Source organism: Octopus sinensis, unplaced genomic scaffold, assembly GCF_006345805.1.
Source record: "Octopus sinensis unplaced genomic scaffold, ASM634580v1 Contig18749, whole genome shotgun sequence".
Classification (NCBI taxonomy): Eukaryota; Metazoa; Mollusca; class Cephalopoda; order Octopoda; family Octopodidae; genus Octopus; species Octopus sinensis.
The window spans coordinates 414987-438916 of NW_021835996.1; the positions used below are offsets into that span (position 1 = coordinate 414987).

At 35.8% G+C, this 23930-nt stretch overlaps 4 protein-coding genes and 1 pseudogene across 4 annotated transcripts; 3 read left to right on the forward strand and 2 right to left on the reverse strand.

The window, feature by feature from the left end:
* The first annotated feature begins 96 nt into the window (after positions 1 to 96).
* Positions 97 to 1315, forward strand: LOC115231684 (RNA cytosine-C(5)-methyltransferase NSUN2-like). Its single transcript, XM_029801655.2, has 4 exons — positions 97 to 491; positions 522 to 652; positions 722 to 1121; positions 1298 to 1315. The coding sequence occupies exons 1-4, from the start codon at positions 411 to 413 to the stop codon at positions 1313 to 1315; spliced, it is 630 nt and encodes a 209-aa protein (XP_029657515.2). The 5' UTR covers positions 97 to 410.
* A 5319-nt stretch (positions 1316 to 6634) lies between these two features.
* LOC115231686 (general transcription factor II-I repeat domain-containing protein 2-like) lies at positions 6635 to 8308 on the forward strand. Its single transcript, XM_029801656.1, has one exon. It carries the CDS (start codon positions 6635 to 6637, stop codon positions 8306 to 8308), a length of 1674 nt encoding a protein of 557 aa, XP_029657516.1.
* A 5376-nt stretch (positions 8309 to 13684) lies between these two features.
* On the reverse strand, positions 13685 to 14131 carry LOC115231687. The gene has a single exon (XM_029801657.1). It carries the CDS (start codon positions 14129 to 14131, stop codon positions 13685 to 13687), a length of 447 nt encoding a protein of 148 aa, XP_029657517.1.
* A 2103-nt stretch (positions 14132 to 16234) lies between these two features.
* LOC115231688 (proline--tRNA ligase-like) lies at positions 16235 to 16603 on the forward strand. The gene has a single exon (XM_029801658.1). It carries the CDS (start codon positions 16235 to 16237, stop codon positions 16601 to 16603), a length of 369 nt encoding a protein of 122 aa, XP_029657518.1.
* Positions 16604 to 18519: 1916 nt separating this feature from the next.
* Positions 18520 to 19682, reverse strand: LOC118761945 (annotated as a pseudogene).
* Positions 19683 to 23930: the final 4248 nt, after the last annotated feature.

A 23930-nucleotide genomic window follows, 5' to 3' on the forward strand; every position in this document is an offset into this window, starting at 1 on the left:
TGACAGAGAATAATACCCTGAAGCCCCTCAAATGGTAAATTAGAACCAGCGTGTATAAAAAGGTTTCCCGATAAAAGGGCCTTCCAATTCAATCTTTCAAGGCACGAAATTAAAAAAGACAAGCAACTTAAAGAACTCAAAGACATTCTTTTCGCAGAGATGGAAGCTGTTGTATTTTCATGTCATATGTTTAGGGGTTTATTCGCAGACAGGAGACGGTTAGCATGATTCCCCCACTTCTAATGGACATTAAACCACACCACAAGGCAAATCTTCGTATCTAATAGCAGATTTTGGATCTCTGTTCTGCTCCAGGATCAAAGACGGCCCAAATAATCAGCAGCCTGGCAGATTCTGTTGAAGGGGGATTCGTTGTTGCAAATGATAATAATCCTGACCGATGTTTTGTTATGCTCCACCAACTTTCTCCTCTAAACTCTTCGTCGTTGGCTGTCACGTGTAATGATGCACAGAGATTCCCGGATTTGCTTGTTTTTGTGCCTAAATACTTATTTTAATAGGACTCTGATGGAAAGCCGTTTTTCTTTGATAGGATTTTGGCTGATGTACCTTGCTCCAGTGATGGCACTGTTAGAAAGACTCCTGAAATACTAAAATCGTGGAAATCTACCAATGCATTTTCACTACACGTGTAAGTATAGCGATAGATAAATAAATTATACTTATTTTTAGAATAATATATTCCATTATAATTTTATAGACTTCAAAAGAAAATTCTTTTGCGTGGGGTACAACTATTAAAAAAGGGTGGCAGAATAGTATATTCCACATGTTCTCTTAATCCTCTGGAAGACGAAGCCGTGGTATCTGCAGTGCTCGAACAGGATGATACAGTGCAACTTGTCTCAGTACAATTGGATGACATAGGACTACTTGCTAGACCAGGGCTTGAGAATTGGAAAGTTTTTACTCAGGAGGGAGAGTGTGATAGCTGGGATAATTTACCCATAAAATTAAAAAAAGACATGTACAAAAGTTTATTTCCTTCTGAATATGTTGGACACCATAATCTTAATTTTTGTCGACGCGTTCTTCCTCATTTACAGGATACCGGAGGGTTTTTTTATGCTGTACTGGAAAAGATAAAAGAGACTGATCCGGTACATTTTGCGTATAATAAAATTGATTGGTTTTTAGTAATAAATAATTCTTAGGCGAGGGGATAAGAGATCAAAAAGTTTCAAACGAATTAATGAGCTTGAAAAAGAATACTTTCCAGTTTCTCCAACTATAAGCATGGATTTGATGTTCTATTTTATTTTTTGATTTTTTCAAGAAATTGCTACGGACTTAATGCGATAAGTCCAAACATGTTCAGATTCCGAGGGAAGTCTTGTCGCAATATTGTTATCATCAACGAATCCTTATCGTCGCTCATGGAAGCCAACCAGACGAGATTGAATGTACTTTAATTTTTTAACTTAAGGTTGTAAGTATGGGGGCTAAAGCTTTTAAATCAAAGGGAAATTTGACAAATGACTTTCGTTTTTTAAGTGCTTTTGCATGCAACCAGTTTTTCGTTCACATAGAATCGACGAATAGAAAACTGATTTGGATGACTATACGACATATAAAAGAGATCTTGAGTAATGAATCTGTGTCTTTTTGCCAAATGAGTTGTGATTTGTCTGCAAGATTGAAGAATCAGAATCCTAATGACTACATTGTTTCCTGTTGTGGGGATAGCTACGATGAAATTTCTGACTTCAAGACAATTCCTTCGTTTGTTGTGCAGATTACTGCAAATATTATAATACATATGGTCGATACCACCAGGAGACTTTCTATTCTTCGTTTTTGCGACGATTTGCTTGGAAATTAATCATTTGTTGATGAACTGTTGCTTTTTCTTATAATTAACTTATAATATCATATCAAAAAAGAATTGTTAGTTTATTATTACCATCATTTTAAATTATTATTATATTTTTATTTACTTTCGTTGTAGTTTTATAGGTCATTAATTTCATATTTTTTTCATAAGGTCATATTTTTTCCATAAAGTTATATTTTTTTCATTTAGTCATATAATTAAATTTATAAATTAATAATTAAGCACGCTTAAATATATTTGTTGTGATGGCTAAACCTAAAAAATCAAATAAAAAGAAAATATATAATATAATTGACAAATTTCCTAACGAATTCGAAGAGGATGATCACGGGAGACTTTATTGCTTAAAATGCTGTGTTCCTTTTAAATATGGAAAAAGTTTCAACGTTGAACAACATCGCCAAACGTTGAAACACAAAAAGAGATTAGAATCAGGAAAATTTAATATACAAATGAAGTTGATTTCTAAAGATGTGGTTTCCGAAGAGTCTTTCGCAATTAGCTTGGTCGAAATGATGAATAAAACAAATATTCCGTTGTTCAAATTAAGGGATGTCTATTTTCAAACTTTTTTGAAACTTTGGGATTTAAACTGCCTAGTGAGACACATTCTAGAAATCTTGTTTCCACTATTTTTGTGAAAAAGGTTGAAAAACTTAAAGAATATTTCAAAGGGAGTCAAATATTTTTAGTAATAGACGAAACCCAACATTCTTTAAGAAATAAATAAAACAAATTCTATGAAACCCTGCCGAAAGGAAATTGTCCCTAGATTATTCTGCTGCTTGTAGCCGGTAGGAAGCTCGGTTTGGCTGGAAATTTTCCGATTCTGCATCTATCCAGTGTTAGTGGGACGAAATCTCTTATCAGTCAACTAGCTCAGCAGTTCGCTTCGCTCACTGCGAGCTAGCTCCTGCGGAGGCCCTGCTCGCTACGCTCGCAGTTTCCTTAAATAACTATAAATTTATGTAGATATATAAATGCGACCTGCTTTGATATAACCTTATTCTAAGGCCTGTGGATAAACGATGTTTGCAGTCCGTCCATCCTTGGCAAATATAAATAAATTTCTCTTCTACCTACCCTTGAGCACCCCACATACAGCTGGCCATGTGAAAAGCACTCGTTCTCTAAAAATAAGCCTACTACCTTTAAAGACTGTCCCTGGGCCTTGTTTATTGTCATAGCAAAACTTATCTTCAGCGGAAATTGTAGTCTCTTAAATCTATCGCAGGCCCTTTCATGGTCCATAATAACGTCGACCGATTTATATATTCTTTCTCTGCCAGGGATTTTCATTAATAAATCTAAATTTATATTAAGTACCTCATCATTAAGTGGAGCTAATATAGCTCGTTCACGCAGCCAGTCGAAATTCACGTAGTGTTCAGATAGTTCGGAATAGACGGCATTCAATAATTCTTCTGCTGTTTCTACGAAAATACATAATTCTTCCGGTAGCCTAATTTTCTGGTCGTGCATTTCTGAAGTGATTGCCCCATTTCCAATATCTAGAAGGATTTGTGGGAATATGCTATTAACGCCTTGTAAATGTGCATGTACATTTACATCTAAGCTTACCTTTTTCACGTGTGTCCACAAATATGACGATTTGAGGCAGGCATTCAATTCATCCGCAGGCGTCCCTCTTTGAATAATTGGCAGCGTCTGTCTAAAATCACCTGCCAATACAACTAATGCTCCCCCAAACAAATGGTCGCTACAATTCTTGATATCTCTATATGTTCGGTCAACTGCTTGAATGCGCCTTTATGAGCCATCGTACATTCATCCCAAACAATTAACCTAGAATGCATAATTCTATTACCCGTAGTTGAGTCTAACAGCAGTCCTGACCTTGTTCAGCTGTTGTCTAAGTTCCCTCACCATTTAAGCACATCTTCCCTCGTTTCTCTTTTTTTGTTATATGGTTCATATTCTCTTGTTTGTTAACATTCTCAGATCTCTCTTTATAGGACATTCTTATGATTTTGTAAACGCGAATCAGTAATTTATATTAAATTTTCTACGTAAATTTATTTAGTGAAATTTATGTAAAGTGTATTATCCAATCAAAGCCATTATACTTAATTGCCTCTATGTTTAAAGGAATTGAAACTTTAGCATAATCGAACTTGTCTGTTTCGGTAAAGAAAATGATAATCAGCTTCATCTTTGTAGTATTATAAGGAAAAAAATTAAAGCCTGTTAAATCAAGGAGATTTAAATATAGGCAAATTGAAATTTACATGACTAATTTAAATTTTATTTGCCTCTATCTTTTAAGAAATCTAAACAGTAGCATAATCGAATTTGTCAGTTTCGGCAGTTAAAAAGAATCAATTATGTAAATCTCTAATAATTTTTGCTTTTTCCTTTTTAGTGGTTTTCAAAATCTGATAATTGCACAGTCTATTCATGGTCGATAACAATTAGAGCTTTTATTTTATTTTTTTAACGAAAATTTAACAAAAAAGAATTTATGTCATCGAAAAAAGATAGCTAAGCTAATTAATGGCCTCACGAGGCTTGAAGGTTGTGGAGGACCTCATCATGTGAGTCGAGGACTTTCTTGTCGTTCATTTTAACAAAAACGCAGAAAATAATTTTTTTAATTTTTTGGCTTGAAGGTTTTGGGGGACCACATCATGTGAGTCGAGGACTTCTTGTTGTTCATTTTAACAAAAACGCAGAAAATAATTTTTTTTAATTTTTTGGCTTGAAGGTTTTGAGGGACCACATCATGTGAGTCGAGGACTTTCTTGTTGTTCATTTTAACAAAAACGCAGAAAATAATTTTTTTAATTTTTTGGCTTGAAGGTTTTGAGGGACCACATCATGTGAGTCGAGGACTTTCTTGTTGTTCATTTTAACAAAAACGCAGAAAATAATTTTTTATAATTTTTTGGCTTGAAGGTTTTGGGGGACCACATCATGTGAGTCGAGGACTTTCTTGTTGTTTATTTTAACAAAAACGCAGAAAATAATTTTTTTAATTTTTTGGCTTGAAAGTTTTGGGGGACCACATCATGTGAGTCGAGGACTTCTTGTTGTTCATTTTAACAAAAACGCAGAAAATAATTTTTTTAATTTTTTACCTTGAAGGTTTTGGGGGACCACATCATGTGAGTCGAGGACTTCTTGTTGTTCATTTTAACAAAAACGCAGAAAATAATTTTTTTAATTTTTTACCTTGAAGGTTTTGGGGGACCACATCATGTGAGTCGAGGACTTTCTTGTTGTTCATTTTAACAAAAACGCAGAAAATAATTTTTTTAATTTTTTAGCTTGAAGGTTTTGGGGGACCACATCATGTGAGTCGAGGACTTTCTTGTTGTTCATTTTAACAAAAACGCAGAAAATAATTTTTTTAATTTTTTGGCTTGAAGGTTTTGGGGGACCACATCATGTGAGTCGAGGACTTTCTTGTTGTTCATTTTAACAAAAACGCAGAAAATAATTTTTTTAATTTTTTAGCTTGAAGGTTTTGGGGGACCACATCATGTGAGTCGAGGACTTTCTTGTTGTTCATTTTAACAAAAACGCAGAAAATAATTTTTTTAATTTTTTGGCTTGAAGGTTTTGGGGGACCACATCATGTGAGTCGAGGACTTTCTTGTTGTTCATTTTAACAAAAACGCAGAAAATTGACTTGAAGGTTTTGGGGGACCTCATCGTCGAGGATATTCTTTCTTATTAAAATTTTTTGACAGGAAGGTTCTTAGAGGATATCAACCTTTTATTGTGCCTCATTATCGAATAACTACAAAAGGGAAGGTTTTGACAATTTGATCTGGTTTGTAACAATTTGAATGTGGGTGTGCACAGACAGACAGACAGACAGACACACAGACAGACAGACAGACACACACCATACCATTTTATTATTAAGATATACGAAGACTTGGAGCAGAGACACATGACTTCGTTTGGATTAGTTAATTTTTTGGTAATCTGTTCTCTTTCTGTCTTGATCATTCTATAATTACAAAAAAGTGTAGCCGGTTTGAGCGAGATGTCGTTTACATCTTACGGCAGGGCTATTTACGATTTTTTTACATGAAAAAAAATAAAATGAAACTATACTTGAAAACAGTATATTCAACATTTTAAAAGGGCATTTAAAGAACTAATCCCATGTCCTCGATTTATACTAGTAGAGTCTATCGACTAAAAATGATAACGAATTCAATATACAAGAAATGATCATCGCAGCCTGGGTAAGAAAGAAGTTCACTCATGTGACGTCCCAGACCAAACACTTTCCTTTTAAAGAAAAAGGGTCGTCATCTCTTCGGGCCTTCGCCACTCTCTGAAAAGATCCCTGTAGGTTCCAGTTAAGAGTAGAATTCATCAATACGGAGTGATCGATGGATGACCTGCTTTATTTCTGTGTGTCTCAAAGAGCGGCCAATTCCGTTACAACATGACCCTGGGTGGTAGCCGAGCTCGTCGGTCTGTGCGCCGCATCGGGATTGGTGGTTGACAGATCTCACAAGTTCATCGTCCAGAAAGAAGCCAGTTGTCACATAAAAGTAAGAATTGCTCAATGGATGGTTACCCATACGTAAGCCGGCAAGCTGGCCTTAGTCTATGCCAGACGTCACCAAACTACGGCCCGCGGGCCGGATCCGGCCCGCGACAACATTTTATCCGGCCCGCGCACTATTTCGAGATATTCAATTAATACCTTAATAATTAACTTAAATAAAACTATTTTGCAAGATTTAATTCGAAAAAAAACTTATCAGCATTAACGTTAAATTTTTCTTTGTTGCTATGTCTAATATGAAAAGAAAGGTTGACCGCGAATGCCGTGTATTCAATAAATTATGGGAATTGAAGTATTTTTTTGCGAAAGATGAATTAAAGCAGAAAGCTTATTGTTTAATATGCCACGAACATCTCTCTGTTATGAAGGAGTATAACATTCGACGTCATTATGAAACGAATCATGCTCCGATATATTCCAAGTACACTGGAAAGCTACGTGAGGATAAAGTTGAATCACTGAAACGCACTTTACAAATTCAACAAGGCCTTATAAAAAAAAATTTTGAAAATAATGAAAATGTAACAAGAGCTGGATACGAGATAACGAAAATTATTTCACAACACGGGAAACCCTTTAGTGATGGGATGTATATCAAAAATTGCATTATTGAAGCAGTTAATTGTTTGTGCCCACTAAATTCTTCCTTATTTGATGGAATAAGTTTGTCGGCGAGTTCTGTATCACGGAGAACTGAAGAGCTTGGAAAAAATATATATTTACAAATTTGTGAAAAGACAAGTAATATGTTGTGGTATTCTCTTGCATTGGATGAGTCAGTTGACATTTCGGGAACATCGCAACTTCTTATTTTTATTCGTGGAGTTGATGAGAATATTTCCATAACTGAAGAACTGGCATCTGTTTGTTCTATTCATGGAACAACCACTGGAAAAGATATTTTTGATGAATTGGAACAAACTATAAGTGACTATAACCTTGAATGGGAGAAACTGAGTTGTGTTACGATTGACGGGGCAAAGAATATGGCTGGTTCTAAAAAGGGTCTAGTTGGGCAAATAACTAATAAATTGGAGGAATTACATATTTCAAACACTTTGTTCATTCATTGCATCCTTCATCAGCACGCACTATGTGCGAAGGCTCTTAATATTTCATGTGTGTTGAATCCAGTTATTCGCATAATAAACTTTGTTCGAGGGAGCTCACTTAATCACCGTCAGTTTAAAGTTTTACTTGACGATTTTGGATCTGAATATTTTGACTTACCATATTACACTGCAGTTAGATGGCTTAGCTGTGGTAATGTATTAAATAGATTTTATAAACTCCGAAGTGAGATTGATATTTTTCTAACCAGTAAAAATAACTATTATCCCGAATTATCAGATCTTGCTTGGCTATCAAAATTATCATTTTTGGTTGATGTTACAACTCACATGAATGAGCTAAATCTGAAATTACAAGGAAAGGAAAACTTAATTTGTGATTTCTACAGGATAATTAAAGCATTTCGACAAAAATTGATGTTATTCGAGTCACAACTTGGAGTACGTCAGTTTTCACACTTTTCTTGTTTTAAAAGTTTTTGTGAGGCAAACTGTAATGAGATCGACATTACTTTCCAAATTGGAATTATCAAAGAATTAAAACATCATTTTTTACATAAGTTTTCTGAACTTGACAAAATTGAAAGCGATATAATTTTGTTCGAAAATCCATTTTCTTGTAATGTTGAAAATGTTCAACATGAATTACAATTAGAAGTTATTGACTTACAATCAAATGAACAGCTCAAAGATTGTCACAGACGGACCAAACTCGCTGAGTTCTACGAATATCTCAAGGATGATGAGTTTCCGAGACTAAAGAATTTTGCGATAAAGATGATTTCTATATTGGCACAACTTACCAATGTGAGCAAACGTTTTCGAGGATGAAATATGTTAAGTCTGCCCATCGTGCAAGATTGACTGACGGACACTTAAAATCAATTCTCATGATAGGATGCAGCAATTTAAAACCAAATATTGATGAACTTATCAAAAAAAGATCACAGTTCCATAGCTCTCATTAAAATTTTTGTTTACTTTATTTTTGTTTAAATTAGTTTTTATTGTAAAAAAACACACTTATGAATTTCTAGTAAAATTATAATCCTATGCACGTGCTCCGGCCCGCGTTCATTGTGTTGGGGTCAATCCGGCCCGCGAGTGCAAAAAGTTTGGTGACCCCTGGTCTATGCGGTTGTTCAAAATGAATTGAAACTTAGGAAATATTTAAAATAATAAATAACTCAGTTATAAACTAATTAAAAATATGTGTATATCGAAGTCAGTCTTTAGGTAATTTTTTTAGTTGAGTACTTGCATGGCGGAATAAAGTACGTACAAAAAAAGAAGTCTACCACATAATTACATTGCTGCACCTAAAACTAAAAAAGCTAGGTGTGGGTACCAATAAGGTACAGTATTTTGTTTTAGATTAGTATATTCCAACGACATAACTTCAGTACTAAAAATCATGTTTGTGAACGCAAGGACGACACTACGATTTGGCTGAGAAGGTAAACAGTGCTTTCCTGACTTAATCGTCATTAGCGAGTTGAAGCTTAGGAAACATAAATTTCTTGATATATGTGGAAACTGATTTTTGGATATCAAATATACCGATAATTATATTTTTAAACTTACTAAACTATACAGTATCTCGCAAAATGGTTTTTGTGTTTTGAGATAAAAAACAGAACCTGGCTTTCTTGTGATCTTTTTGTTCATACCCCTCAATCATTTCAAATCTGTCCACAACAGCCTCAAGATCTATGGAATAATCACGGAAAAGACATAAGATCTATGGCATAATTCAGGGATGTTCGAACAAATTGTTTCTAAACGGTTAGTCAATTTTGGTTTGCTTGACCAACGATTGACCCGATATGACTTTAAAGCGTTTAGTTTACGTTTGACTTTACTACATGTGAAATCAATGTGCTCGGAAAGGAATTGGTCAAAGATGACCACCAAAATTCAGTGGGGTTTGAGGAATGGTAGTTTTTCGTTGTGTTTATATAAATCAGGGCTGATGTTGAACTGTCGTCGGTCGGCTGTGAATAAAGTCACAAATGATTTTAACGGAGAAGGCATCATGTGGTTAAGTCCTAGCCAATTGGTGAGACAGTCCAGGTATGTTTAGAGCCTGACTGTGGCTTAGTTGATTTCCCGATGTTTTGAGGCAATCAAAATGTCGTCTGCGTAATTTTTGTTCGCGCATTTTGTACAACTGAGTTTTCTTGATAGGACGCTGGTTAGTCATATTTTGTTTTTATCGGGAATGTTCGATTCACAAATTTTTGTGCCAGTGGCATGACGCGATCTTCGGTCAAATGCCTTACTGATGTACACTAATGCCAGGATGGCTTCTTGGAGTGGAGTTGTTAAATCCGTCTGGTTTCCCAAATAATGTACACCATCGACGTATATTTATTTGTAATGAGGAAGAATAATTAGTTAATTAAATTAACAATGTCAAGTGCACATTCAATAATTGGAGAAGACTTGACGGTGCTCAAAACTTGGACCAGTTCCACTAGCTGGGGACATAGCCGAACAGTGCGATAGTGACATAAATTACGGAGAATGCTCAAAACTCGGTGAGTGACTCCGTCCACATTGGCTGCCAAAGCACTTATCAATCTCCCCTCCCAGTGACTCACCTATAGAAAAGCTCGGTAATCTCTCATACATTGCAAATAAGCTTACAAATCGCTTCATCGGCGGATAGTATAGCCAATGCACCAGAAGCTGCCGAAACCAAATCTAAGATGAGATCGCTAGACCCCTCTTCTTCCAAAAAACCAACAAAGATGACCAATAACTTGACTCTATCATTCCCCGGGGCAGCAAATAATGCCACCACGTCGTCGAGCATTGCCATATTACACATACATTGAGTAGCAGCCAACCGAATTCGAGGATTCTCTGAGAACATACACGTTTCTACAGAGTAGAATCCTTTATGGCGCATTATGCAGCGACTATCAAATAAACCCAGCAAACCTACCGGACGTCGTCGTCCACGGAGGCGAGATTCCCGAGTGCTAAAAGACCTTCATAGTTTTGCAACGGAGTCATCGATATGCACAAAAGTCGAACAAACGGACCCACTACTTGGAATATCTATTGAAATGTGTATTAGAATGCCACAGTTTGATCGGGGAAGATTATAGTGGGGTTGGACGTAATGCCTAATCTGGCCAGTGCTTGAGCAGCTAAAATGAATTCCCTACTCAAATCGAGCAGACTGCGAATGCAGCCCATTTGAGCACACAATCCTCGATGTCTCTTCTGTCGCAAAACACGCAGGAACACCCTACAAAACGGCTGTGATTTTCATTCAAAACCTCGACACATTCTCACAAACTTTGTCACTTTTAGCAGAGGAAAGCAAGCGCAGTGACTTGAAGACATTTACTTTGACCAACTTGTCCACTCGTCTGTCCACGTATTCTTCACTATCCTGCATATTTAACATAAAATAGACTTTAGGGTGTTTCTCAGGAATCTTTTCTCTAGCGAATTGTGCAAGCTTCTTCATGTTCTCATCCATTTCCGTCTGGTCGTACGAGTTTGTCAAATTTACCAAAATCTGAGACACCAAGTAAGAGTATTTATTCGCCGACTAAATCGAATTAACATGATCTACTTTAACAAGCGCTTCAAGAGCGGATTCATCCTCACATAGCAATTCTTTAGAATCGGCAGATAATGAAAGGAATAGCAGTGCCTGCAGTGAGTAATTAATCAAGTCCGAGTCATCCACAGAGTGTCCTCGTCCACTCAAAACACTAAAAATAGAGTATTCAGAACTAATAACTCAAGCACACATTTCGTAATTCCCTGATAGTTCAAACTATATTTAGTATCCTCACTCAGCGAATTCGAGAATCCCTCAATGGACAGTGCCTTGCAGAGTCCCTAATTCGACAAATGAATTAATCAACCACTAAAGCCCGTATCCGTACAGAATCAGATTTATTGGACTCAAAATGTTTTCTAAAACACAAATAAATCGAGTCGGAGTGAGCTAAGGCCAGTTTTTTAATGGAAATACAGCCAATGAGACAATCCAATATTGAAATCTAAATAAATATTTACAATTCAAACAATTTCTGTTATTAAAGGGTCATCCTCAGAAAGTATAAGAATGGCATCGACCAGACTATCTTTGGTGGAAAGGATCTCGGAAGCCACGTCAGGGACACTCTGAATTTCAGACTTATAAACTTCAAAAACCTGGAAAAGAGCGGAAATCAGATCAACTGAGGCCACATGAGAACAATCAAGTTCATTGATAGTATTCAAGAAAGAACTAAAGTCAGAATATCTCATAACTACTTTGTGTACTCCACACACTGTTTTTTGAAGATTTTTGTTTGGTTTTCATTACGAAGGCCTTCGTACACTGTAGAAAGGAGTGACTTTACTAGATCAGGTGTGGTATTATCGACCAAAACAAGATTGTTGGTTTTATTAACCCCCAACAATGTAAGGATTTTCTCCACCACTACGACTATCAAAAATAATCAAACTCTCAGTCTGATCGATCAGTTCGAATGTTGGGGAACCCTTCAAATGCTTCATTAGAAATAGTAAAAGTCTGTTCCGGCAAAATACTCCCAATCGGTTAGAATCAATATACTGTGTCACCACCTTTGTGAATTGGGTGACTAACTCTGACGAGTTTTGGAACAACGAGTCACATAATCCCCAAATCGAGTCAACCATATCATTTGAAATGTCTGCCTTTACCAGAAAACTAAGCTTAACTAGCAGCCAATCAAATGTAAGCTTTAGAATTCAAATATGTGATTTACCCGTGAAATCTCGACGGATTTGAGACACAAGTCTCTTAGACAATGACATGCTGCGATACGGATGTCCTCCCCATAGTTAGCCGATTTGATGAGAGAAAAGAGAACTTCCACTCCGCCCGATAAGACAATTTTCCTACAATTCTGACTGCATGACCCAAGGTAGTGCAATTTTTTGATGTTCTGAAATATTTTGAATAGAAAAAACTACAATAAATAGGTCACTGCCATCCTTCATCATTTGGACTACATCAGTCAATTTATCTACAGAAACAGCATTTTCTTGATTCTGACAGTACAAGTATATATAAAACCTTACTGATGACTTCTTTCATAAGATTATTGACTAGTTTGTTGTTCCCCTGCACTTTCAGCAGAGTTTTTAGTGTGGAAGCAGAGTCTTCGTAGCGACCAACTTTATTAAGGCAGCAGGCATATCTGTAGAGGGTTTTTGGGTCAAGGGGAGTTTTTGCCAGAACTAATCGAAATTGACAGAATTGAATGACTTGATTGACACTGTTTGATTGCTTCTTCATATTTTTCCATTTTGACGAGGCAGGCTGTTATGTTTTTGGATAATGTTAAAAGTTCTTCTTTGTTTTGAGCCAATTCCTGACATTTCTGGTATGTTTCCAGTGCCAATAGATACTTCCCTTCGTCGTATAGTGTTTTGGCAGATGACTTTAAAAACTCCATTAAAGTATTTTAGACAACACAGCAGAAAATTTAAAATGTATTTAGTAATTTTTATTATGACTTAATTATGTAAATTTCATCTTAAATTATTTAATTAAAAATCCAGATTGTCAGTGATTTCTCTTATTCGCTTGGAAGAAGAAGAGTTTGCCACAAAATTCTCTTCATTTTTCATTCCCACGTCAAAGTAATTGTTCAGCTGAGTTTCCTCGCAGCATGCCAACCCCACAAGTTGATTGGCAGCAGCGGCGTACTCTTTTATGTCTACCTTCACTATGTGTCTTTGTTCAATGACCATACTCTCCAGCGTCCTCTTCAGCACAACCGACTGGATGTGTATAATAGTTTTTACTTTTGTTTCATAGAGGATCGACAATTGGTTTGCAAGCATATCGTATTTGTGAAATTTCTCCACTTCAACTTGCTTTAAAGTTTAAACGATCTTGCCTTTAAGAAGGTAATTCCACTTTGATCAAATTTATTTCTTTTTTTTCTCTGGTCATAGACAAAAATGTCAGGTTTATTGAATTGGACTTTCGTCTCAGTAATTTATTTACAGCTAATTCGGTAAAGCAAAAGTTTTCTTCGAGCGTCTTTGAGTGAATCAATGTTCAGATTTTCCCAGCCAACAGCTGCATATTTGGATGCAAGAAATTCCGCGATTGTGGCCAAGTGCCATTTTTTGTTTTAATTACTCGCAGAATACAGATAGTCGATTGTTTTGGCAAATTTTTAAGAAACTGAATGAGTATTAATTCGCTTTTGAAAGAAATGAAAGCAAATCTTCTTCCAAGCGTTTGCGATCTAAATACAACCTCTCATTATTTGCAGGCTGGAGATGTAACTTGAGAGTCTTAAGCAATCGGCGTATTTGTTGTTCAATTTTGTCAAATTCGTGTGGTTCGATATTGATCAAGTACCGATATCCGTGGATTCCATCCACAGTCTCACAGCATGATAATGATCCCACATTAAATGCTGATTTTTCGGAATTCATTTCTAAGCCAACACATTCAAAGAATCCATTAACAGTCTCCATCATGTTGACTATCACATCTTTTTTGAGAGGAACTATTTTCAAATTGTCAATAAAAAAGAAATGATTTGTGGAATATGTCAACATATTGGGATTTTCCCGACTAATTTGGAGTTTAGGAAACATGAAGTTAAGCATCCTGCTTAAGGGATCCATCGCCATAACGAATAGCAACTGAAATAATGAATCTCCTTGGAGTATTCCCCGGCCTAACTTTACCTTTCAAATTCTTTTTCCATAAATATATAAGTTTGCTGTCCACTTCTTGGCTATGCTCTTCACAAAGTTGACGATCCAATGTGGTATTCTAGAGCAATCCAATACATGGAACAAGAAATCGTGATAACTGAGTTAAATGCCTTCTTGACATTGACTCAAGCGGAATAGAGGGCATTTGCGTACTCCTTATTTAACCATTGGTTAATGAGGCCTGCTCTTTGGCGCCTTGAATTGCTTCCTTGATCAAAGCTGATTATCTGAGATTAAGCCAAATGCCAAATGTTGGAGTGAATGTGGGTTACAGTTAGCGAATAAAGTAACCCTGAACGAGTATACGAGATGGTCAGTTTTGTCTTATATTCAGAGTTCGAATTGACTTTTCTTTGTAAATAAATAATTTTATTTATTTAAAATTTAATTTTTGACAATTTTATAGTGTCCCAAAATTTCCGTAATTTTGTATCGATTTTTGCATGTTACTATATTAAAATGAAGGTCAAAAATTAAAATGCCACAAAGCCGAGCTTTACTTTGTGTCTCCGACCTTGTTCTTGACAATCTTTAAACTTTTCAAACTTCAAATGAATAGCAAACAAGCCATACTAGCGAAACTCTATTTCTATCTCCCAAAATTTACTGTACTACTTAAAAGTATCTTAACCAGTCAGTAATAATCGTTTCAGTAACACAGTCAGTTTTTTTAATTCTTTCAAACCCTGCGAATATTGAAAACCATCTGCTCCAATTGAATGAAGAAAATAGTGCCTATGTCGAGAAGCATGCTCTAATATCTGCTTTATTTGTCATTTATTTTAGAAAAAAACGTAGAGTATATTAATCAGAATTAAAGTGGTGCTTTATACTCAATGGAATGCTGAAATTTGACAAGAAAAAGTGAGAACTCTCATTTTGCGTTGAATGAAAATGAATGTCTTTTATTTTGGAAAATCTCATAAAGAAATCAATCCGGTTTATAAAATTGTATCCAACTATGGTAGCTATGCCTAATAAACCCTTATTTCAACATTTCCATTTGATACAATGAATACAGGTTATTAAAATAATATATTAATATATTTTGGTTTAAAATATTTTAATAATTAAAAAAATCGTGAATTGTTTAAGCACATGGAAGTTAAAACTACATTAGTAGTGACTAATTAATAACAACTGTAGGGAAAAAATAAGGAAAATGGCTCAAAATCACAGAAAAAACAGACGAAATTGGGAATGGAGTACGGAAGAATCGAAAACTTCTCGAAATGGTACCGAGAGGTAATTCTTATATATTCTACTCTACTCGTGTAGGTCATCGTAAAGGCAGAGATGATTGACTATTATGATGTTTCTGGCTGCTACATTCTTATGCCATATGCTTACTCAATCTGGGAGAGAATCGTAGAATTCTTTGACCAAGAAATTAAAAAGCTTGGGGTAAAAAATGCTTATTTCCCAATTTTTGTTTCCAAGACTTCCCTCACTAAAGAAAAAGAACACATTGATGATTTTTCTCCTGAGGTATTGGGGACAAAACATTTTTAAGGTTGCTTGGGTGACTCATTCGGGCGATACTAAGTTGTCTGAGCCAATTGCTATCAGACCTACGAGTGAAACTGTTATGTACCCGGCATTTGCTCGGTGGATTCAATCTTACCGTGATTTGCCACTTAAACTAAATCAATGGAACAATGTTGTGGTATGAAAAGTATATTTATTTTTAGAGATGGGAATTCAAGGATCCAATGCCTTTTATTAGGACAAGAGAATTTCTTTGGCAGGAAGGTCATTCAGCCTTTGCAAATCAAGAAGAAGCCGCGGATGAAGTCGATATTATTCTCGCCCTCTATAGACGAGTTCACGAAGAATTATTAGCCGTCCCAGTCATTCCAGGTCGGAAAACTGTAAAAGAAAAATTTGCCGGCGCAGATTATACCAAAACTATCGAAACATATATTTCTGCCAGCGGAAGAGGAATTCAAGTTTATCTTTATCAATTTCACGGTTAAGTGTGCTACTGCACATCATCTTGGTCAAAATTTTTCGAAAATGTTTAAAATTGATTTTCAAGATCCGGTTGATGGCTCTTCCAAGTTTGTCTACCAAAATTCGTGGGGACTCACAACGAGAACTATCGGAGTAATGGTTATGGTCCACAGTGACGACCATGGGCTTATTTTGCCTCCGCGAGTAGCTCCAGTTCAAGTCGTGATTATGTCCTGCGGTCTAACGTCGAGTACAAGTCAGGAAGTGGTTAATGTCGTCACGTTGCAAAAAAAATATATATACGATCAACTCATTGGAGGAGGTATCAGAGTGGAGTGTGATGACCGCGAAAATCGTACCAGTGGTTGGAAGTTTAGTTACCATGAATTGAGAGTATCTTTATATTCTTACAATCAAGGGAGTTCCACTTAGGATTGAAATCGGGCCCAATAACGCTCCTGACGAAAATTTTGACTATGTGAGGAGGGATAATTTGTATCGGGGGAAAATATGCGCAAGAGAAAATGTCCAGTGGGTTGAACAAGTTGTGGAAATTTTGAATAATATACAAAACGAGCTATTATCAAAGTGATATTTATTCATATTTTTAGAGCATCGAATAAATTGGAGGAAACGATAGTCACCACAAATGATTGGAATACATTTAAGAATTCGTTTGATGACAAAAAAATGGTTGTTTCCCCTTTTTGTGGAGAAGATGTATGTGAAACCTACATTAAAGCCAATACTGAGTTTGTGGAGTTATTATTTATTTAAGGACAACACAAATAATTGACGAGCATCTTAAATCAACTGGAATGGGTGCAAAGTCTTTGTGTATTCCTTTTGATCAAGCAAAATATGGGGAAATAATGGATGATACGGTATGTATCAACACTGACTGCACTCGCAAGCCGCAATATTTTGTTCTTTTTGGTCGAAGCTATTAGCTAAGTATCAATTATTTACTTTTATTTGGTTTCTTTTATTGATTTTATTTAAGGCTGCCTTTATAAATAAGAGATTTTACTTTTTCACAACAAGTCCATGTTTTGACTAGAGCTTAGATAGCCCATTTAGACCCCTACATCATTCGCGTTAAATTCTGTTTTAAAACTGACGAAAATCTAGCAGAGAAAAGATTTCTTTTGTCAATTTTGTAGCATTTTCTGCTAAAAGTTTAAATACCAACAGAGTAATAAGAATCTGGTTGAGAAAGGTAATAAAACCATCACGAACTGAAGAATTTTCTGGTGGAATCTTGTCAGTTTCACTTTTAATTAAATTCAACAAGGAAAACCGTACTATTTAATAAAAACGATTCACATAATCCCATCTTATTCACCCAAGCATCTTTTTTATATTCTAAGTATGAAAAACAACAATAGCGTTCTTCAGTTTTGTCTGGATGGCGATAATCCATGAACTAACTGCTCGTTCACAAATTTCTGAGTGACTACAACAATATGGCACAGTTTTTTTATTTTGTTAATTTGCCAGTGATAGGTCTGAAAAGTTGTACCAATATAATTCCATGGGTTCCCGTTCTTTAGTTGAAGTAATAACATGTCATCTCTCTTGTGTTGAGAAAAACATTGTCTTGGATGGTTGCCTTTTTAAAGTAGTAAAGATGTCTCTTTTTTGGTTCCATCATCAAATACAAAACCACACGCGACAACATCCTCATCGAGATTAAGGCGGTAGAAAATTTTCGGAGAATGTTAGATGGCCTTCTAGACGACGTTTACGTTTTTAAATACCAAAAAGAGTTTAAAAATGCGCTGAGGAGATCCCAACAGCTCTAGGGAAAATAGAATCAACAAATTTTATTTGCAATGTCATTAACGGCTTTACGCATTTCATTCCTTCCATTTTCCGTTATTTCAAGAAATTCCCTTACATCACGCTCCCGAAGTTGTTCTAGTTCCCTCACAGTTTCTGCAAGTATGGCATTCCTTTCTTTCAATGCCTGCACTTTTCCTTCGCCGGGACCTATTTCGTTAGATTTTGATTCCCCCGATAACACTAATTCAGCGTTTCTACGGTTCAGATTATGGCAATAACTTTTTTTGAAGATGAATCACTTGTTCGGCTAATTTAGCCCGTTCTGCAGAAAGAGTCGAGTTGAGAACACTTAGTTCAGTCATCTTCCAATCTCTGTTGGAGTGAAAATCGGTTTACAACGGGACTTCAACTTGCTTTTTAAGAATTACGTTCTCTGTAGTCAAGGTCTCCAGTGAATTTTGAAGCTGTACGATTGTGGAGTGTAGACGGGACGACTCTGCTTGGGTCATTGCCACTTGCCTCGTCTCATCTCCAATCGAATTTTTCAGCTTATCCTGATTGTTCTAACGTCATAATCTAATCTCTCTTACAATCAAAGCCTCAATCAACTCATCGTCGTGTTTGCTCTTTGTTAGCACGTGAGCCATCTGTTCACGCATAACTTTTAATTCTTTGACTAAAATTTCTTTTCTTTACACTCAAGACTACAAGCTCACCTCAAATTGACTCCCTCTAGTTTCTCCTTCTTTTCACGAACTGATTTGTTTAGTGTATCCACCTGCAGCTGAAGGTTCTAACTTCCTCTCAGATCTGTGTTACCTCAATTTGTTTAGATTTATTCTCCTCCATATTAACAATATGTTTTTGAGCCTTTGAAGTCCCGCCTGGAGGATCCCTTTTTCGAGAAATTCCTTTCTCATTCGCCAACTCCTGTTTGGTCTCTTCCAACTAATAAGACTTAATTTTGATTGGGATACTTTTCTTTGGAGGATTGCTATTTGTTCTGCACGGCCTTTCCAGTTAGAGTTACCAGAAAGAATGGACTTGATATCCACGGAATGACCGACTTCGAGACCGAGAACCTTTGATAGTCCAAACGAACAGAACTTTAGTCAGCACTTTATTTTCTCGCCCAATTGCATCGCACTCATTCCTAAGTCCCACAACTTTCCCCTCCGCCTTTTTCAACTTTTCAGAGAGTATTAACATGTCCATTTGCAACTGTATAGTTAGAGGAAGACATAGCTACTTGAGGTTTGTATTCCGCACTAATGCTTTCGCTGTGCTGAGTTAGCATGTCCTTTTCAAGTTGTTTGACTTTGCTAGCCAGTTGTGAACTCCGAGTCTTCTCACTGTGCAGTTGAGACGTTAGACTCCGGACGGTTTTTGATAACTCCAGAATTTTTGAGGCAGCAGCGTCTTTTTCCAAAAGGCCTATATTTCATGGGAGAGGATTTGCCATTTCCGGTGAAAAGGTCCTTTTCCTCTGCGTGTCTAATCTTGTTTTTTTGGATCTCAAAAGTGAGGTCGTCAATGTTTTTGAGTAATCTGCTTTTCTCGTTTGTTAGTTGCTATATCAATGAAATAACTGAATCCAACCCTGATCTGCTCGTTCAGATGAATCACAAGACCATTCGATTCTGCATTTATCTCCTTTCAGGAAGTTAGAATATTTTACTTTCAATAGCATATCTTCTTCCACTCCATACACGTTTTCCTTAGGCATTGTTACTTAGATACTATTCACTTTTAACCAATATTAGTTTATCATACACTTATGTCTATTTAAAAAAAAATGTCGAAAATAATATTTTTTATGATCTAACTCGAGAGAAGCTCTTTTAAACTGGCATAGTGTAAATCATTGTTCTAACCCAGTCGGCACACGAACTTTTTACTTCTTTTAACAATTTCCTGACCTGTCCAAAACTAGCAGCTGTCGTTTACTGCGAAGAGCTGATCCATTTTTTGAAAAATAGTTTATTCTCTTCAGTTTGTCTTTGCATTCAACTACACAGTTAAGCCAGCGTCATTGGCAACGAATGCAAAGTCATATCCTCACTCAGCATTAAAGTTTTAATTTTCTACTCACGTTTTTGAGATCTTTCCGTTTTTCCAGTGTTAAAAGTTCCCTAGAGTTGTTACAGTATTTTTCTTACTAATTCAGTAATACCGTACTTTCTTTATTGGATAGTTTGTAATGTGAGACCCGTTTTGTGTCGATCGATCTGGAAAAGGTGTCATTTGGGAAGTTTGGCTGAGACGGTACATCTGGTAAAAGATAACGAAAATGTCCAAATGAGAGCTCAAGTGGAACAAAAATCTACCATAGTGCAAACGCAAAGATGGTGGTGTTAAATGGATATTTAACATCTTTATTAAAAAAAACTGATTAACTAAGTAATTTTCGAACTAAGTCCAGAGGCTTCGAAGTGAGCAGAAAATGGCACTCCACGCACCTCCTCCCATTTTTCCTCCTCCTCTCTGGCACTGTAGAACTCCGAGAAGGTGCAGTCCAGCATCTCTGGGAGTCTAAATGTCAGAAAGAGGCTAGATCGGCAAGCATCAAACTAGACACTCTCTATACCTTTCCAAGTTTAATATGGGAATTTCTAAATTCAATATGGGATTTCCAAGTTCAAAGTGGGATTTTCCAAATTCAATATGGGATTTCCAAGTTAATTTTAAAATATTTGAAAAAAAATCATGACTCATTTATATCAAACGAAAAAATTAAAATGTTACGTCCTTGTAATTTAATAAAGAAGGCAATAGTCCTTGGATTCTGGCTATTAACTTAGCACAAATCTTTGGAGTAACTTCGTCCATAGATTGTTTAATTAAATCCTCAAATCTCTGTTTCCGAAATTCTGTTTTTGACAAGTCAGGTTCATTTCCATCTAAGATATTTCCAAGATTTTCAGCCATTTTTCTTTTTACAAAAGCTTTCATTTTAGACCATATTTGTTCGATTGGATTTAACATTGGACTGTAAGGTGCAAGTCGAAGTATTTTGTTTTCTGTGAATTCATTTTCTTCAAGTATTTTTTCAATGTCTGTATGACATGGAGCATTGTCAATTATTAAAACTACTGGACTTAGATAAACTTCATATGCTTTTTTAAAGCATGCTTTAATCCAATCATACGCAGTTTGTTTATTAAAGGATCCTCTTCGTATTTCAAAGTGTATTACTCCTTTTGTACCGATACAACCGATAACATGAATGTAAGCACCTTTAGATGAAGCTGCACGTGTATTACATCGCTGCCCCTTTTTCGACCTCCCTTGTTTCCTTGATATGTGTAAATTAAAGTTGGATTCGTCCATAAAAAGAATCGGAATTTCTATTGCTTGATAACCAAGCAGCTTTTCACAAAATCTTTTGCGCTTCTCTTTGTTCTGCATTGAGTTGCTTTTTCAGGTTCGAATCTTATGTTTTTTATGGTATACTAGCTCGGCAGCTCGCTTCGCTCACCGCGACCTAGCTCCTGCGGAGGGCCTGTTTCATCAAACAACTATAAGTTTATGTAGATGTATAAAACTACCTGGTTTAATGTAACCCTATTCTATCGCCTGTTGATAAACGATGTTTGTCGTCCGTCCTTCCTTGGCATATATGAATAAATTTTCTCTTCTGCCTACCCTCGAGCATCCCACATACAGCTGTCCATGTGAAAAGCACTCACTCTCTAAAAATAACCCAACTACCTTTAATGACTGTCCCTGGGCCTTGTTTATTGTCATTGCAAACTTTTTTTTTCATTTTTTGTGGTTTATTTTTTTTTATATTTAATTTTTTCATTTTTCCTTTGTAATTTCCTTTTTTTTTTTTTTTATTTTTTTGTTTTTTACTGGCGGAAATGGGGCAGGGGGAGAAGCGGCAGGCGGAAATTCGGCAGGCAAGAAAGCGACACACAAAAAAGCGACACACAAAAAAGATTTAATTAATTACCTTATTAAGCTGACCGTTTTTTCTTCAGCTTCGTTTTTCCTCCTTCGGTTATCTATTTAAAAAATTATTTTTGAATAATAAAAAAGTTTAGGAAAAGAGGCATACCGAAAATAAATTCTATCTTTACGAAAAACTCAAGTAAATAGTTAATATTTTTACGCAAATTCTTCTGATTGCGCTGTCAATTGGTGGTAAATTGTGTTAATGGTTGTGCTAATGTGGTTTCAACTATCAAAGTGTTTTTCAAAATCTGTTAATTGCACACTCTATTCAAGGTCGTGCGTCAATTGGTGGTAAATTGTGTTAATGATTGTGCTAATGTGGTTTCAACTATCAAAGTGGTTTTTCAAAATCTGTTAATTGCACACTTTATTCAAAGTCGTGCAATCTGTGATTGCACATTCTGTCAAAGTCAAATATGATAATAGCTTTAATTTTGATTCATGGTCGATAATGATATATGCATTTAATTTTAAAGAGAAAAACATAGGATGAATTGAATTTCTTTATCGCGAATAATTGGGAGTTCATCATTGTTAATATTCTCGCTGTCGTTTTCATCAAGGATATTCTTAATACGTGAGATTTTTGCCTTGAAGGTTTTAATGGACCTCATCATGAATGTCGAGGACATTCGCGTTGTTCATTTTAATCAAAATGCAGAAAATAATTTTTTGATTTTTTGGGGGAAGGTTTTAAGGACTTCATCATGTAAGTCGAGGACATTGTAGTTGTTCATTTTAACCAAAATGCAGAAAATTTTTTTTAATTTTTTTGGGGGGAAGGTTTTAAGGACTTCATCATGTAAGTCGAGGACATTGTAGTTGTTCATTTTAACCAAAATGCAGAAAATTTTTTTTTAATTTTTTTGGGGGGGAAGGTTTTAAGGACTTCATCATGTAAGTCGAGGACATTGTAGTTGTTCATTTTAACCAAAATGCAGAAAATTTTTTTTAATTTTTTTGGGGGGGAAGGTTTTAAGGACTTCATCATGTAAGTCGAGGACATTGTAGTTGTTCATTTTAACCAAAATGCAGAAAATTTTTTTTAATTTTTTTGGGGGGAAGGTTTTAAGGACTTCATCATGTAAGTCGAGGACATTGTAGTTGTTCATTTTAACCAAAATGCAGAAAATTTTTTTTTAATTTTTTTGGGGGGGAAGGTTTTAAGGACTTCATCATGTAAGTCGAGGACATTGTAGTTGTTCATTTTAACCAAAATGCAGAAAATTTTTTTTTTAATTTTTTTGGGGGGAAGGTTTTAAGGACTTCATCATGTAAGTCGAGGACATTGTAGTTGTTCATTTTAACCAAAATGCAGAAAATTTTTTTTTAATTTTTTTGGGGGGAAGGTTTTAAGGACTTCATCATGTAAGTCGAGGACATTGTAGTTGTTCATTTTAACCAAAATGCAGAAAATTTTTTTTTAATTTTTTTGGGGGGGAAGGTTTTAAGGACTTCATCATGTAAGTCGAGGACATTGTAGTTGTTCATTTTAACCAAAATGCAGAAAATTTTTTTTTAATTTTTTTGGGGGGGAAGGTTTTAAGGACCTCATCATGTAAGTCGAGGACATCGTATTGCCAATTTGAAGTTGGTGTGCACACACAGACAGACAGACAGACAGACACACACCATACCATTTTATTATTAAGACATAAGCGAATCAAGATGCAGGCGAACGCACTCACCTGACACTTTTATTCCGTACTTATCTTGGATCTCTGCAGCCAATTGTTTGCAAGTAATTCTTTTATCCACCTGTACGCAGTTGTTCTTTTTATTCCGAGAGAACATGGAACTTGATTCCAATCCCCATCATTTTCGTAAACGGTCAACAAATTTTTTCTTTTTTCAGCTAATTCTTTCTTTTTATTAACGTACATTTTGTAATTTAAGACGATTTTAAAATAATAAATGAATCAAATCTTACGATCCTCGGTGCCCCCATGGGGCCTTCTGCCCTCGAATGCTCACTCGCTGGAAAAATTTCCCACTTATCCAAAATGATCGAGAAGCT

Bases quoted from the DNA above. Each gene is read 5' to 3' on its own strand.
- LOC115231686 (XM_029801656.1), top strand. From the start codon at position 6,635: ATGTCTAATATGAAAAGAAAGGTTGACCGCGAATGCCGTGTATTCAAT.
- LOC115231688 (XM_029801658.1), top strand. From the start codon at position 16,235: ATGTTTAAAATTGATTTTCAAGATCCGGTTGATGGCTCTTCCAAGTTT.
- LOC115231687 (XM_029801657.1), bottom strand. From the start codon at position 14,131: ATGGCGATGGATCCCTTAAGCAGGATGCTTAACTTCATGTTTCCTAAA.
- LOC115231684 (XM_029801655.2), top strand. From the start codon at position 411: ATGCTCCACCAACTTTCTCCTCTAAACTCTTCGTCGTTGGCTGTCACG. The intron at 492-521 runs GTTTTTGTGCCT...TTATTTTAATAG, and splicing joins AGAGATTCCCGGATTTGCTT to GACTCTGATGGAAAGCCGTT. The intron at 653-721 runs GTAAGTATAGCG...ATAATTTTATAG, and splicing joins AATGCATTTTCACTACACGT to ACTTCAAAAGAAAATTCTTT.